Raw genomic sequence first — 14,633 nt, forward strand, 5'->3', positions numbered from 1 at the left:
ACACACACACAACACCATCCTTGTTTAAGACAGCCCTTCTCGTGGTATTTGCTTGAGTCATAAATGGCTTGGTCAGTACATCAAGTGACTTCAACTTCAGCCCTAGACTGAGTTTATAGTGTCAACAACCTTAGGTCAAAGCCTAAGGAACACTTCCATTCTGAAGCAGTACTCCTTGTAGCCCCACTCAGCTAGAGACATTTCATTTTGAAATCACCATCTTATGGTTTCAGGGTTAAATGGAATTCTAGGACTTTAGTATTTGAAAATTGAGTCTTGAAGACATTAAACCCTGTCTCTTTCATATATCTGGAAACCTGAGGATCAAAGAGTATTATGTCTGTGGTCACAGGACTGATAGTGGCAGAGTTGGGATTCAAACCCAGGTCAGGCTGGCCCCACATCCCAAGTTGTTCGACACCCAAATTTAAATTTCATATTTCCCATTTAATACCTTTGCAACCTGGGCAAGTTATATATATGTATATCTCAAGAAAACTTGAGTTTTCTCATCAACAAAATAAACATAAGAACCATTCCTTCACAGGGATGTTGTGAGGACTAAAGTAGGAAGGAAGATAGGTATAGGTTATTAGGTATAGGTAGATAGATGGGGTGGATAGGCAGGCAAGCAGACAGGCACATACAAGGTACCAGATTTTTGTTAGTTCCATTTCCTTTCCCTTTCCTTTCCATAAGTATATAAATATCTGAAGTTATGTGTATTAGTTAAGAGGGACTATATTTGATTGCCTTCTACTCTGAATTAGATTTTTTAATATTGATTTTACACTGACAATCCAAGTAATGTGTTGAATTAGACCATCATTTCTTGACAATACAAGGATAAGCTTAGAAGTTGAAATTAATAAAACAGATAACATAAAGGCACATGAAGGCTTTAATAATACTATATTACAAGGGGAAAATAGCCTGTAGACAGTTTTTGAATGGTGAGTCAAATGATTCAAGGAATTACAAAGCATCCAACCACATTATTTGGGATGTAGCCAAAGTGGTAATCAGAGGCAAACTAATTCAATGCTTTATAAAACACCACCAACATAATAGAATGGGGAAAGGAGTCAATTAGAAAAGAAAATGGCAACATTAGGGAGGAAGCGTAAACATAATTGGGTCTAACTAGACATAGCTAGACTTGGATAAAATCTTATCAGTAGGATTGATTGAAAGGTCTTATACGTACTTGTGAAGCGGGAAGAAAGTATTATATATAAAATCATATATATATGTAAAATTTATGCAAGTTAAAAGTCCCAAAGAGACATCTAATGTCAGCTAATCCCCCGCTAGCACCTTGGCATCTGGCTGCAGCGTCTATACAGCATGGATCCTCATGGAACCATGGAGTAGTGTTAACACAAGAGGGCTTTCCGAGGTTGTTGGAGCTGCTTGTTGTGCAGTTTGGTGGCACAGGTTGCTCTCATGAAACTGTCCAAAGGACCAATATGTATGTAACTGGTCCTTAGTGTTTAACTTTATCATCAGGGTTTCTCCTTAGGCCTCTGTTTGGATGTGGAGCTTAGGGCTGTTCTGGCCCCACTACTCAGTAGCTTTTGATTCCCTCAGTTTTGACTTCCACTTCTTTGTCAGGAATGATTTCCTTATGTGTCATCACTAACAACTTTCAGCTCTGTGATCTTGGTAAACTTTTTGGATGTATGTGTGCTTCCAATAAGTCTAAACCTTGAAATGCATGCTATGAAAAACTTTCAGAGATAGGAAGTTTTATACATAAAATTCGAAGTCTGTAAATGAACATAAAGAACAAATGCCCTTAATGAGAAATATATTATAAAAAATGAATTTGTGCCTATATACAATACTATCCCACCTCACCCCTAATGAAGAGCACAAAACAGACAAAATTGAGGGGGAAATTACTGTGTTACAAGTGGCTTGATCTGGAGGATGTATTTCCTCCAATAGTAGAAAAAAATTTACTGTCAAATGATTTTATTCAGGCAAATGCGACAGTTTTTTGAGGTAGCTTAGATGTGTGTAGTAGGCGGTATAATGACCCCCAAAGATGTCTACATCCTAACCCTGGGAACCTGTGGATATGTTAGTTTACAGATGGACTTAAGGTTACTAATTAATTGACCTTAAAATAAGGAGATTAACCTTGATTATCGGGATTGGCCCACTGTGATCACAAGGGTCTTTAAAAGTGGAAGAGAGAAGCAGAAGAGTCAGTGTCAGAGTGATGTAGTGGAAGAAAGACTTGACCGGACATTGCTAGCTCTGAAGATAGAAGGGGGTCACACCCAGGACTGTGGGCAGCCTGTAAAAGCTGGAAAAGCAAAAAAGAAATTCTCCCTTAAAATCTTCAGAAAGGAATACAACCCCGCCAACACCTTAATTTTAACTCAGCGAGACCCATTTTGGAATTCTGACTTCCAGAATTAAAAAATAATAAGTTTGTATTATTTATAGCCACCACATTTGTGGTAATTTGTTTCAGCAGCAATAGGAAACTATTACAGTATAAAAGCTAAATTGCTCTGAATGAAGTCAGTTATTACTTGTGGATTATGAACTCTTCCTCCAGTATATTATTTTTTTCTTACTTCCTCCCCTCCTCTACATACATCTCACTGACATGTCTCCATGGATGACTCCACACCAAAAACCATCCTCTTCTAGAACTATTCCTTATTTGCTTTTACCAATGGAGAACTTATGCTATTGGACTATCTCTTCACACCTTCATCCAAATTGGAAAAAAAACTTCCCACTAGGGAGGCTTGCCCCATCTAAATTACTAATACATGTAATCTTTTTCCCAGTCTCTTTTCCATGCAATCTTTCCTCGTATCCTAGACTTCATCCCTCTTCACCCACTAATTGACACAAACACCAACCTTTATCTATCTCTGTCTGTACATACAAGCCTCCATAGAAAAGAGAGGAAGATTAGTCTTCCAACTGATTTCCGTCTTTAAAACTTGACCCATGTTTCTTTCCTTGTGGCCTTCATTATTTGATGAAGCTAGTTCTTAAAGCCTCTGGTTCTATATCCTCCCTGTGGCCGAAGTCTTCACACCTTCCTTAAAGACAAAATCTTCCATTCCCTTCACTGTCTGTGAACTGGACCAAATCTTCTAGGGTTTACAAGTTCTTTTAGCCAAAGGCCAGCTCATCATCTATTTTTTATAAAGTTTTATTAGAACACATTCATGCCCACTCATATAACTATCATCTATGGCTATTTTTGCACTATAGTAGCAGAGCTGAGTAATTGCAACAGGACCATAACGCCTAAAATATTTACTACCTGACCCCTTACTAACCCCTGTTCTAGACCATACACTTTCATATTTTGGTGCCAGCATGTAAATCAGTTATACATTGTGTGTGTGTGTGTGTATGAGAGAGAGAGAGAGGTTGTATCTGTCTGCCTGTAAATCTATAAATCTGGGCATACCAGCAGAGAGATTTTGTGGTAAGATGTGGTTTCTGTGGAGGATGTTTACCTGGCTGCCCCGATGATGTGGTTATGATTACTCACTAATCCCTCCTCCCCAGGATGGGGTAAACTCTTCCAGCAGGGAGAGCATCCCCACGGGTGAGGTCTTCATCCCAGTCCTTGAACTCCTTCCTTCTATCCCCAGTCTCTGTTTCGTGGGCCCCCGTGGATCCTCACCAGTTTGCTGTCTGAGCCCCCTGGCTTCCTCTGCATTGTTTCACTTTCCAGCTATTACAGTACAAGGCTTGCCTCCCTTATTGTGGAAAGTTCAGTGCTGCTGGATCTAACCTGCAATGGTCTCTGCAGTACACCTGTGGGCTGCATCCTCCCATGCTGAGCCTGGTTTCTCTCATGGTGCCTGTGCTTAGGCCTCACAGTCCTATGATGAACTACTTCTCAGCTGCTTGGCCACAAGTCAGGGTCATACTCAGGGTTGCTCTCAAGGATGCTGCCAGTAGTCACATAGGCTGTGCTGACCAGTCTCCCATGTATACTTCCTGGCCATTACTACTCATCATGAATTTATGGTCTAACAGACTCCCTCTGCCTGCCTTGACCACACATTTTTTAGTCTGCTGCTGTCCAGGAGCATGCTCATTATTATGACCAGTTGTCAGGGCCTGGAGAAATGGTTTCTAGGCTAGGAGGTCTTTCTTCCTACAAACAACAGATATGCTTTCTCTATGTTCCATTCTGTTTCTACTTTAGAATGTTCCCTATTTATCTATCTGGCTGACAGAATTTTAACTCCTACATACATCAAAGGCCATATGCTTTCTACCCCAGAGCACACTTTAAATCCCTTAATTTATATTCTTTCTTCCATGTAGGAAACATACATACTTTCTCTCTCTCTCCTTCTATCTCTCTCTCTCTCTCTCTCTCTTTCTCTTTCTCTCTCTCTCCCTCCCTCCCACTCCCTTACTCCCTCCCTTCCTAAACTGATGGTCAGAATATCTGGTCTCAAATCTAACACCACCATATTTCCTTACAATGTTAGACAATATTAACATGTTAACATGTTTTCAATAGCTGCAAGATTAAATCTAAGCTCCTTACCTTGCCAGGTTCATAAGTTTTTCGTGAGGCGCTGATGAACAGTGACAGGGAAGGAGATGCTTAAGTAGGGCTGTGAGGAAAAGCCTCTCTGAAGAAGTGATATTGAGAAAGTGATACTTGAGGTCATCATATTTGAGAGGAAGCCAACTATATGCTGAACCATGGAAGTGCTTTATAAGCTGTAAGACGTCACCTCAGTGAATAGTAGTCCCCTCCAGTCCCCTGTGCAGCAGGGGAAATTAGAAAGCAGTAACAGTTTTTCAGTTTCTGAAGCTATAACTTTTCAGTAATCTCTGGACTTTCTTGCCAACCTCCATTTTCTTATCCAAATCATGTCTCTACTCCTCCTCTTCTGTTTCCGGTTTGTGCTGGCCTCATTTACGTCCTTGTCGTCTCTCTCCTGTCTGTGATGCTGCCTTCCTTATGCCCACTCTCAGTCTTCCCTGCCTCCCTTCCCTTCCTTCCTCCCTTCCTGCCTCCCTTCCTGCTACTTTGACTTGCTGCTCCCTCCAAACCGCTGCAATTGACTTCCCTTTCTAATAACCCTGTGGTTTTAAAACCTTCTTGAAGGTTTCCTAGGCTGCCTTGGTTTTTGGCTAAACTACGTGTCCTTTTTAACAACTTCTGATACTCACCTTCAGAAACAGGGAATATTTCCAAATTAATCTGACTGGAACTGGCCGGCAGAGTGCCTAGCACATAATAAGCTCTCAGTAAATATTTTTTGAATACTGAATGAATGAACTGATTGTCCTAATCTTACCTACTCTATCTATAGGATTAAGGTGGTTTTTTTCCTTAATCACATGTATATTCTTCTTTTTTTTTTCTTGGCTGCGTTGGGTCTTCGTTGCTGCCCACAGGATTTCTCTAGTTGCAGTGAGCAGCAGCGACTCTTCGTTGCGGTGCGCGGGCTTCTTGTTGCGGTGCGCGGGCTTCTCATTGCGGTGGCCTCTCTTGTTGCATAGCACAGGCTCTAGGCACGTGGGCTTCAGTAGTTGTGGCTCACGGGCTCAGAAGTTGTGGCTCGCGGACTCTAGAGCGCAGGCTCAGTAGTTGTGGCGCACGGGCTTAGTTGCTCCGCGGCATGTGGGATCTTTCTGGACCAGGGCTCGAACCCGTGTCCCCTGCATTGGCAGGCGGATTCTTAACCCCTGCGCCACCAGGGAAGTCCTCAAATGTATATTCTTTCCTCACACATAAAATGCATATAAAAGACTTCACCTTCCACTATACAGGTATATCAAAACCTCTTATTCACAAGATTTTTATTTTAAATCTACTGTATGTTGTACATATGGAACTTTGTCATTAATTCCAGAGACAACTACAGGCATTGGCAGTATCTTGGAGATTTTTTTTTTTCTTTTTTTCCACAGTGTCCCTCACAGTGCATGGTCACAAGCCCTCAGCATTGAGTATGCAAATGTTTATTTACTAATGCTAATAATGATTACAGAGATTTCGATTGTTTTTGGTTTTTATTTTCATCATCCTGAGTAATCAGATGTATTCATTCAGATTAAGCAGAAATTTTCAAAGGAAAATCCTTCTATTACGTTGTCGTATTTTCAGTTAAGTAGCAACTAAAAGCAGTGTTTCTTTCGAAGAAAAATTTCCATATGTGTTCAAAGTTTGGTTTTAGCCACTTTGCATGATATTATTGATCACCGATGGCAGTAATAATTTAGTCTCAAACAACTTTTCAAGATTTATCAAAAACAAATGGTGTATTCACTTTTTATAGATATGGAAGTACGTTTAGGCTCATCACTGCCAACTCATTTCCAGTATTGGGTCTTGAAGTGTTGTTAAGTACTCATTTAAAAGAAATAGAAATCTTACTCTGTGTGTCTACTAGAAATAACATATAAACGATCCTTCAGCTTTGGGCATTCTCTGTTTATAGTTCTAAAATATTTAAATAATACCAAAAATAGGTAAAGAATCCTGTTGTGTTTTTTGGTGCTTTTATTATATTCTTTAATTCAAGAAATCCTGTGCAATTTAAACTGTGGTTTTTATTTAGACTAACATAAGGTTCTGAGCCATGTGAACAGGCACAACTTCAAAACAACAGTTCAGTATTTATGATTTTATATTTGCTGCCCATGGGACGTAACTATAACGCAATGGGGCAGTCTTTCAAACAAATATGCCAAGAGTTGTGCAACCAGGTGGCCCTTGTCCCCTTCAAGGCAGTCACCTCGGGAGGCTACACATTGGTTCAGTGATACTGCCATGGCTTAAAGTGATGTGGAATGCCTCTTTTTAAACTGCCTCTGAACTGCTCAGAAATAATAAAGAGTAAAATGACACATTATTTTGAATATCCTGAATTGTGGCAGAGATGCATTTTAATTTGGTAAGTAATCAGAAATCATCTCAGGACCAAGTACAATGAATAAAATGTGGAGTGTTTGGAGTCACAGTTTGATGTAAAACAACAAGATGGGCTATCTTGAATGATACATAAACTAACTCTTGAAATTGATTGTCAAAGAGGAATTCCAGAATCTTGAACCTTGGAATAAATGTATAAGCTCCCAGGGTAGCTACTGTGAAGAACAATTCATATTTAGGTAAAAAAAAGAAATTATGTGTGTGTATGTTTGCAAAATAAGATCAGTTTTATTACTTTATAGACATATGTTGTAGATGAAAAAAATACTCCTATCATGGAACTCTTTATAAGCAAACTTCCAAATGTAAGTAGAATTTCTGTCTCACCCTTTCTAAGCTTTTTGAGAAACCCGAATTTCTAATAATGACTTATTCTGAATCTTCAGCTTTAAAAAAAAAGTAATGTTTACCATTTAAAAAGCAGGTGCTATGAGGTTTTACTTCACCTTTTTCTGATTAGCTTTGTTACCTCTGCTCTTCAATTTTTTATTTATGTTCACCCTGAGACTCTCAAAATATATTTTTTCACTGTAAAAATATCATCAAGCTTTTGAACTAAGGTAGCAAATAAAGTCTAAGCTGAAGGTTATTAATTGTTCCATATTCTTTTAATACCTTTTTTGTTGCATTAATAACAATCAGATGCCTTTCTTTTTTAATTTGGGACCCTGTTATCTTAGTAAATAAAAAGATCAATTACAAGAAGAGAAGTCTCAAAGATTTTGTAAACATAAATACTCTCAGTGTTGGGGCTCCTATTATGTTTTTCATTTCTACAAATAAAAACTCAAAAAAACAGAGTTCAACCAGGTGGCTGGACCATGTTTCTATAGTGTAGACTCCGGGTGGACTCACGGACAGTTAATGGGGGTGGAGCTCATGCATCCTGCTTCATCAGAGCTTTTCCAAATTTATTCTACCACATCCATCTTCATCCAGGTCAGCCAGGCCCCTATTGCTTCACTGCTGAGTTCAAATAATAAAAAGTAAAATGGAGCATGGAAGACAGAAAATTGTTATCCTTTTGCAAAGAGGCTAAGACAGCTAAATTGTGACACAATTTAAACTGTTCAATTTCGACAGGTTTGATTGGAAAATTAGGTGACCTGTGTAGTTAGAGATCAAAATGGTCACTAGTTTACAGTTTTAAAAAGTCATAGTGTGGTATTTTTACTGCAGTCTCTGAGAATATTATTTTATTCTGCTTGGTAGTAACTGTTGCACAAATGACTACTGTTTTGCAGTTTGGTGATTTAAATGCTGTGTCTCCTGGAAATCTGGATAAAGGTAAGAATTGAAAATAATGTACATTTTTAAGGACTTTTTTTGAGTAAGAAATTCTCATAGAGGAAAATGTAGTATATGTGTATAGCACTTTTATTTTGTGGAAATGGCATACAATCCTTGATGAATATGACAGTTAAGTCTTTTGGAATCTTTTTTATTTTTCCATTTCTATGCTTTCTTTATGTTACATATATTAAGTGCAAGAATTGAATTTAAATACAGTTTAAACACTTCTTGATTTTTTTTGCCTGCAGTTAAGTACAAGTAACCAGAAATTATTTCTGGCTTTCGCCAGAGTCCTGGAAAAAGGTGATAAAATTGGGTCAAATATTTTTACTTAAGGCCCACCCGGCGAGAAAAAGATTCCTCAGCCTACTCAAGTCACCAATTCACACTTTTCAGTGGAAAAAGAACTCAGAGATAACAATGAAGTTTACTATAAAACCAAGATCAGTATTGGGGTAGATGAAAAGGATAACGTATATACTTCTTAAATTTTCATATCAGCATTGCCACTCTAATATGACAACACAATATATAATTCTGAAGAAACTCACGACCTATAAAACCACAGAGTAAAAGGAACAGGGCTCGAAGGAAAATGAGGTTGGAATAGAGTGCACACAAACAAAAACAATTTTGAAAAAAATACCAGCTCAGTTGTTGTTTTTTTTTAATGTAAAATTTCTAGTAAATAAGCACTGCAGAAAATATACACCTTTCTTCAAAAAACAAAAACAAAAAAAGTGAAGATTTCTTGAGGTTTTAAGGAATTGAGTTTTGGAGTCAGGGACAAAGTGTACATAGATTGGGGAGAACTACACCATTATCCCTTCCAGGACAGAGCCAGAGCCAGTGGGGAAACTGAGGCATGAGGAAGCACGTGGGGAATCCGCACACAAGGTGCCACACTGTCCTCTGCAGCGTCCTGTACTAGGGTACTCAGTGTTCAGCTTCCGTGCCTCCTTGGTGATGGAAGACATTCACATGCCAGGGAAAGTCCTGTGTGAATCAACATCACTCCCACTTTAAACTCCTATCACTATTTATCAACTGTGTACGCGTTAATTCCTGTTTTAGCAACATGCATAATAGCAAAACAGGAAAAGTAGAGAACGATAGCCCCAAAACATCATAGCTGCAAATATATACTCTATAGGATTAACCAAAGAAACATCAGAGAGGTAAATCAATGATGAGGCCAGTTTGTAAATTCAGAGCAGGAAAAGTGGCTGTTGAAACGCAGGCCCAACATAAGGCAACCCTGAGGATGCACTGACACCAAAGCCTCATAATTCGAATTTGGGGATTTCATCCCAGGGTGTCTGGAGGTATAGTAGGAATGTTGCTTCTGGGCCAAACACTGAATGGCAGCCAGTCTTCTTTGTCAAGCGTTGAACCAAAGTCTTTGGTAAACTTCAGTAGCAACTAGTTTTAGTTTTTGTGTACCAAATTCCCATAACTTCAAGTAGGTTCCCAGGAAATGTCTTTTGAGTCTTTATAGGAGCATAAAATGTCTGTGGGAACTAGAGAAAGGGCTTGCTTTTGTGATTGCTTTGTAGCCTATCCAAAGGAACCCTGTCACTCACAAGTGGACCTGAAGCAGCGTGGCCTGGAGCACTGGAGTTTGTTCTGTCCGTCGCCCCATTGCCTTTTCCGTCCACAGCAGGGGAGATGAAAGGAAATCCCACTCTCTCTCCACTTGCCTGCCTGCTTGAAATGATTTTTTTTCTTTTACTGCTGCCTTTTTTATTACTTTGACACTATTTCTCAGTCACAGAAAAGTTGGTGGAAAGGGAGCCAAGAAGCAGTGTGACTTGCCCTCACCTTCCTCGGGTGGCTCTGCTGGTCCCATTCACCTCTAGACTGGATGCTTCTTGAGAATTAACCAAACTAGCATATTCAGAACCTAAGGTTTGAATGTGAAATCTTTAAGAAATTTTTGTGGGCTTTTTCCACAAAATGAGAATTTGATTTTTTTCTGGATAATAAAAGTAGCATTAGTTATGTATAAAGATTTCAAATAATGCAGAGAATTAGAAGTTATAGAAAGTAAAAACTTCACAGTCAAAAGCCAAAGAGACTACCACCGTTAAGAATTTAGTGTGAGGATCCTTCCAGACCTTTTGTTTGCTCATATGAAAACAAATACAAAAAAGAAATGCAAAAGTGTCATACAAGCATATTTTGATTATATCCTCTTAATGAAGCAAATGTCTATCAAATGTAGCCCTTTCCGACAGCTCGCCAGCCCTTCGAATGTGCTTGTTTGGACAAACTGTAATGCTATCCTCAAGTCCTTTACCGGAGGTGAACGGTAACCGGATAAAGCAGGTGGCCAAGACAGCTTGCCTCGTCCCAGAGAACTCTGTTTATCGTTCAGTGCATCTCAGACACCATTTGTAGTCAGTACATCTAATCTCAATCTTTTTAATCACACAACATTCCCAGAAGACGTTGCTCCCAGCAACTGCACAACTGTACAACCTGCACCTTATATGGAGGCCCTATTATTCCTCACCACTTTTCTCTGGAACCATCTTTGCACCAATTGATAATAAGAGAAGCAACGTCAGGGAGCCCATTTACGCCGAGAACTGTATTAGCAGAACTGCTGCAGGTGTGCCCCAAATGGTAATATTAGACTCAGCACCTCTTAGACAGAGTCCAGCTGACTTTGCAGTAACTTGTTACACACTCTTTGCATGTGACATGCCATAGAATATAATGGAGATCTGATTCTGTTAATACAAGTCACCATAATAAGTCAAATATAAGAGTAAGTATAGATATATTTTATTTATAGATGAGGTTTTGGTGTAATTATGTGTGGAGGCTCTTTTGGTAAACAATAAAACATGTTGAGGATGAAGTAAAAAGACTTTTTTTTTTTTTGCCTGTGCCACGTGGCTTGTGGGATCTTAGTTCCCCAACCAGGGATTGAAACCAGGCCCAGCAGTGAAAGCACAGAGTCCTAACCACTGGACCGCCAGGGAATTCCCAGTGAAAAGATTTTTGAGGCAGAAATATATCCCTAGCTGTTTAAAAATTAGTGCTTATGAAGAGGTATTCTCTCCACTCCTCTGAGGAGAATCTTACACAGTAGTAAAGCTGTGTGAGAGCATTTTCTCTCTATGCTGTGCTTTTGAATTTTAACAGTGCATGCTGGAAAAAATTAAATAGTATTCCATTATAATGATGTTTTAGTTAATATAAAATGTATTAAAATTTGGAGGTAACAGTGACTATTTATACACCTAATTTCCAGAAATGAATACTAGCTGTTACAGAGAGTATCAGTGTTGCTAGGAATGGAAATTCACTGTGCATTTTTAATCTGATACTACTGCCTCAGTCTTCATTTTGTAATAAAAGTTAAGGGCCTAGTTAATATTGTCATCTACAACATTCATGTGCACAGAAAGTGTGTAAGCAGCCCCTGCTTATGCATGCTATAGTTATTCCGTGACTCAACATAGGTCTCACGTACATTAACATCAGCACAGATAAAATTTATATCAGATGTAGATTTTCAGAGGAAAACCAAATTTTTTTCTTTCTTTCTTCCTTTTGTTTTTTTTTAGTTAGCATTTTTCAGCTCAATACATTCCCCAAAGCCAGCGTAGTGTACCCAAGTGACTACTTTATAATGACACAAATTATGCCACTATTTAATGTAAAAACTTTAGGGAACTCCAAAGGTCTTCTTAAAAGACCTGTTAAAGATATCAATCACAAACCCAAGAATAAATTACCTTTGCTGTGTTTAAAAGAATAGAGCACTGACACAGGTAAAATCTGTTGAAAGGAAAACCCACAAGCTTTGTCCCCCAAGAAGGGCTAAGGAGTTGCTTTGTCAAGGTACTATATCAAAGTGTTCCTAAAGCACGTGTTGATTGCTCTTTTCCAGTTTGTCTTCTGGTAATAGTCTTGGTATTATTTGTTTGTGCAGATGAAGGCAGTGAAGTGGAGAGTGAAATGGATGAGGAATTAGATGACTCTTCAGAACCTCAAGCCAAAAGAGAGAAAACCGAGCTGAACCAGGCATTTCCGGTGGGCTGTATGCAGCCTGTTCTCGAGAGTGGCGTGCAGCCAAGCCTCCTGAATCCAATTCACAGCGAGCACATCGTCACGAGTACTCAGACTATCAGACAGTGCAGCGCTACAGGAAATACCTACACTGCAGTCTAAAGAATATTAAAGCGTATTTTTCCAGCTAACATTAACCCTGTTGATATTGGGCTTAAGTTGAAATTTTAATAAGCCTGAAGGTCAACTGTTGTCAAATTCTCTGTGCTGAACATTACCTTTTTGGAGTTGTGAAATGGAATGGGTGTATGTATTTTGCCAGGTCTTTTTTTTTTTTTTTTTTTTAATGTAAACAGATTATTTGCTTCTTAATAGTGAGGTTTCTTTTCCTTAGTTTTGGGTGTCAAGAAGGATTTTTACAACACTTAATGTCAATGTTTTTGTTTTCTTATAATTAAAAAATAATTTACATTTTTTGTAGCTTAAAATATTTTATTGTTGATTGTTAGTCTTGGTGTATGATTTCATGTGTAAGTTTTTAATTAGATGCACTTCTGTGAAATATCAAAAGAAATGATTTTCTTTGATTTACACTGGAGGCATGCCCATTTGGCAGCAGATGCATCAAATTTGCTTTTGAAAGGTGCTTTTCATTGGACAGAACCACAAGACACTATTTTCATAACATTTTGGCGTATGGAGAGAGAATACAGAGCATTTTTATTACAGTGCTAGAGGGTTGGGAAGGTCATCTATTTTTCTCTGAAGAAAAGTTGAGCTGTGCATTTATCAGTTCAGAGTAAATGACAGAATTGCAAGAGATTATGCTAATATGTACATAATTTGTGTACATAATTATTAAACCATGTTAATGCAAGCTTCCGTTAAACATTGAATTTTAACTGTTATTTGCATACCAATTCCTCTGTTTAAAGACTACTGATTCTGTATTTGGGACCACTGCACAGATGCATTCTGCTGTTGAGTGGGGCTGTTATAGTTAGATACTGAAGCTGAAAAAAATGACTTGACTTTTTTTTTTTTTTAAGTGTACATGCTACTTATGCTGAGCTGGACATACAGGAAACCATTCCATTTGAATGACTTTCTTTTATTCCAGGTCTTTTTCCTAATAGTAGTTCAATATGCTGCTATTATAAAAGAAAATTTATGGAATGCAAGGAATGTAGCAACCTGCATATCGTTATTTCCTTCAAAAATATTTCCTGGTTTCTAAAGTATGTGGATTTAAATTTTAAACAGAACCTGAAGGCAGTGTAACTGGCACACCGCACTGTTGCTTATCCCCAATTCTGTAGGATTTGGATAGGTGGCTGGATGGACCAGTGCCGTTGAAGAATGTACATCAGGGATCATCGTACCTCGGCTATTACATGGTGCCTTAAAACAGAACTGAAGCTAAGGTTTAGTAAGGCTTATTTTGTTCATGTGAATTCCTCTTCAATCCATTTGACAAGGTGTGCCTGTCATTTTCAGATTCCCGAAGTAAGGACAGGTAACATGTTCTTCAAAGGAAATTTAGGGCAAACAAAGCAAAACGAAAAGACAAAAATCACTTCCCCTCTTTGAGTGACCGTGAATTTATTTTTGTTCCTAGAGCTGAATATTACTTGATTACAAATCACATTGCTTAAGGATTAAGGATCAGATTGCTATTGTGAAATAGCAGGCTAGTTTTAATTACCAACTTTGTTACAGAAAATCATATATATTTTAGACCATTCTTATCTAGTTATAACTTAAGAAAATTAACACAATAAGCAGGTACTTATTGAAGTGCATCTTTTCAGTCTAAATGTTTCTCTGTGTGTCTCAGTGTCTGTGTGCCCACATGCACGCGCGAGTGTCCGTGGGCAGGAGTCAGCTACCAAGTCAGAAGGTGAGATCCCAGAGAGGATACACCCATCCCTACTTTAATTTACGTGAAAAGCAAGGTTCTTTTAAGCTCTCAAATTATTAACCAACAACAACAAAAACAGGCACATCCATTTATTTAAATAGTTCTAAAAAAGCTAATTAGCAAAAATAAATAATACACAAATACATAGAGCCAAAAAAAGGGAAAGCACAAAATGATTTACAGATTATTAATGAGGCCTATATTACACTCAAGACGCTTATCTTTCCAGTTTTATTAGGGTGGGGAGGGTGGGGGGTGGAAAGGAGAGGGTGAGCCAGTCTGTACAGTTGAAAATACCAAATGGCTTATCGGGTAACATGCAGTATATTTCAACTGTTGTTACTTGATTGCCTTAGACTACTCAAATAACTAAGATCAACAAAGCTTCTTAAGTAAACTTTAAATCATTCAGATATAATTTTTAAAATCGATTCAAATTTTGTA

The 14,633-nt window shown here is 38.3% G+C and overlaps 1 protein-coding gene across 6 annotated transcripts in view; it reads left to right on the forward strand.

Moving 5' to 3' along the window:
• RFX3 (regulatory factor X3) overlaps window positions 1-12,608 on the forward strand; it is a 293,286-nt gene extending 280,678 nt beyond the window's left edge. For all 6 annotated transcript variants that reach the window (XM_036854090.1, XM_036854085.1, XM_036854088.1 and 3 more), the window contains 2 exons: window positions 8,197-8,239; window positions 12,192-12,608. In XM_036854090.1, coding sequence (XP_036709985.1) covers window positions 8,197-8,239; window positions 12,192-12,430 — 282 coding nt within the window. In that variant the 3' untranslated portion in view covers window positions 12,431-12,608. The remainder of the gene's footprint in view (window positions 1-8,196; window positions 8,240-12,191) is intronic.
• Window positions 12,609-14,633: the final 2,025 nt, after the last annotated feature.

This window comes from Balaenoptera musculus, chromosome 6, assembly GCF_009873245.2.
Source record: "Balaenoptera musculus isolate JJ_BM4_2016_0621 chromosome 6, mBalMus1.pri.v3, whole genome shotgun sequence".
Lineage (NCBI taxonomy): Eukaryota > Metazoa > Chordata > Mammalia > Artiodactyla > Balaenopteridae > Balaenoptera > Balaenoptera musculus.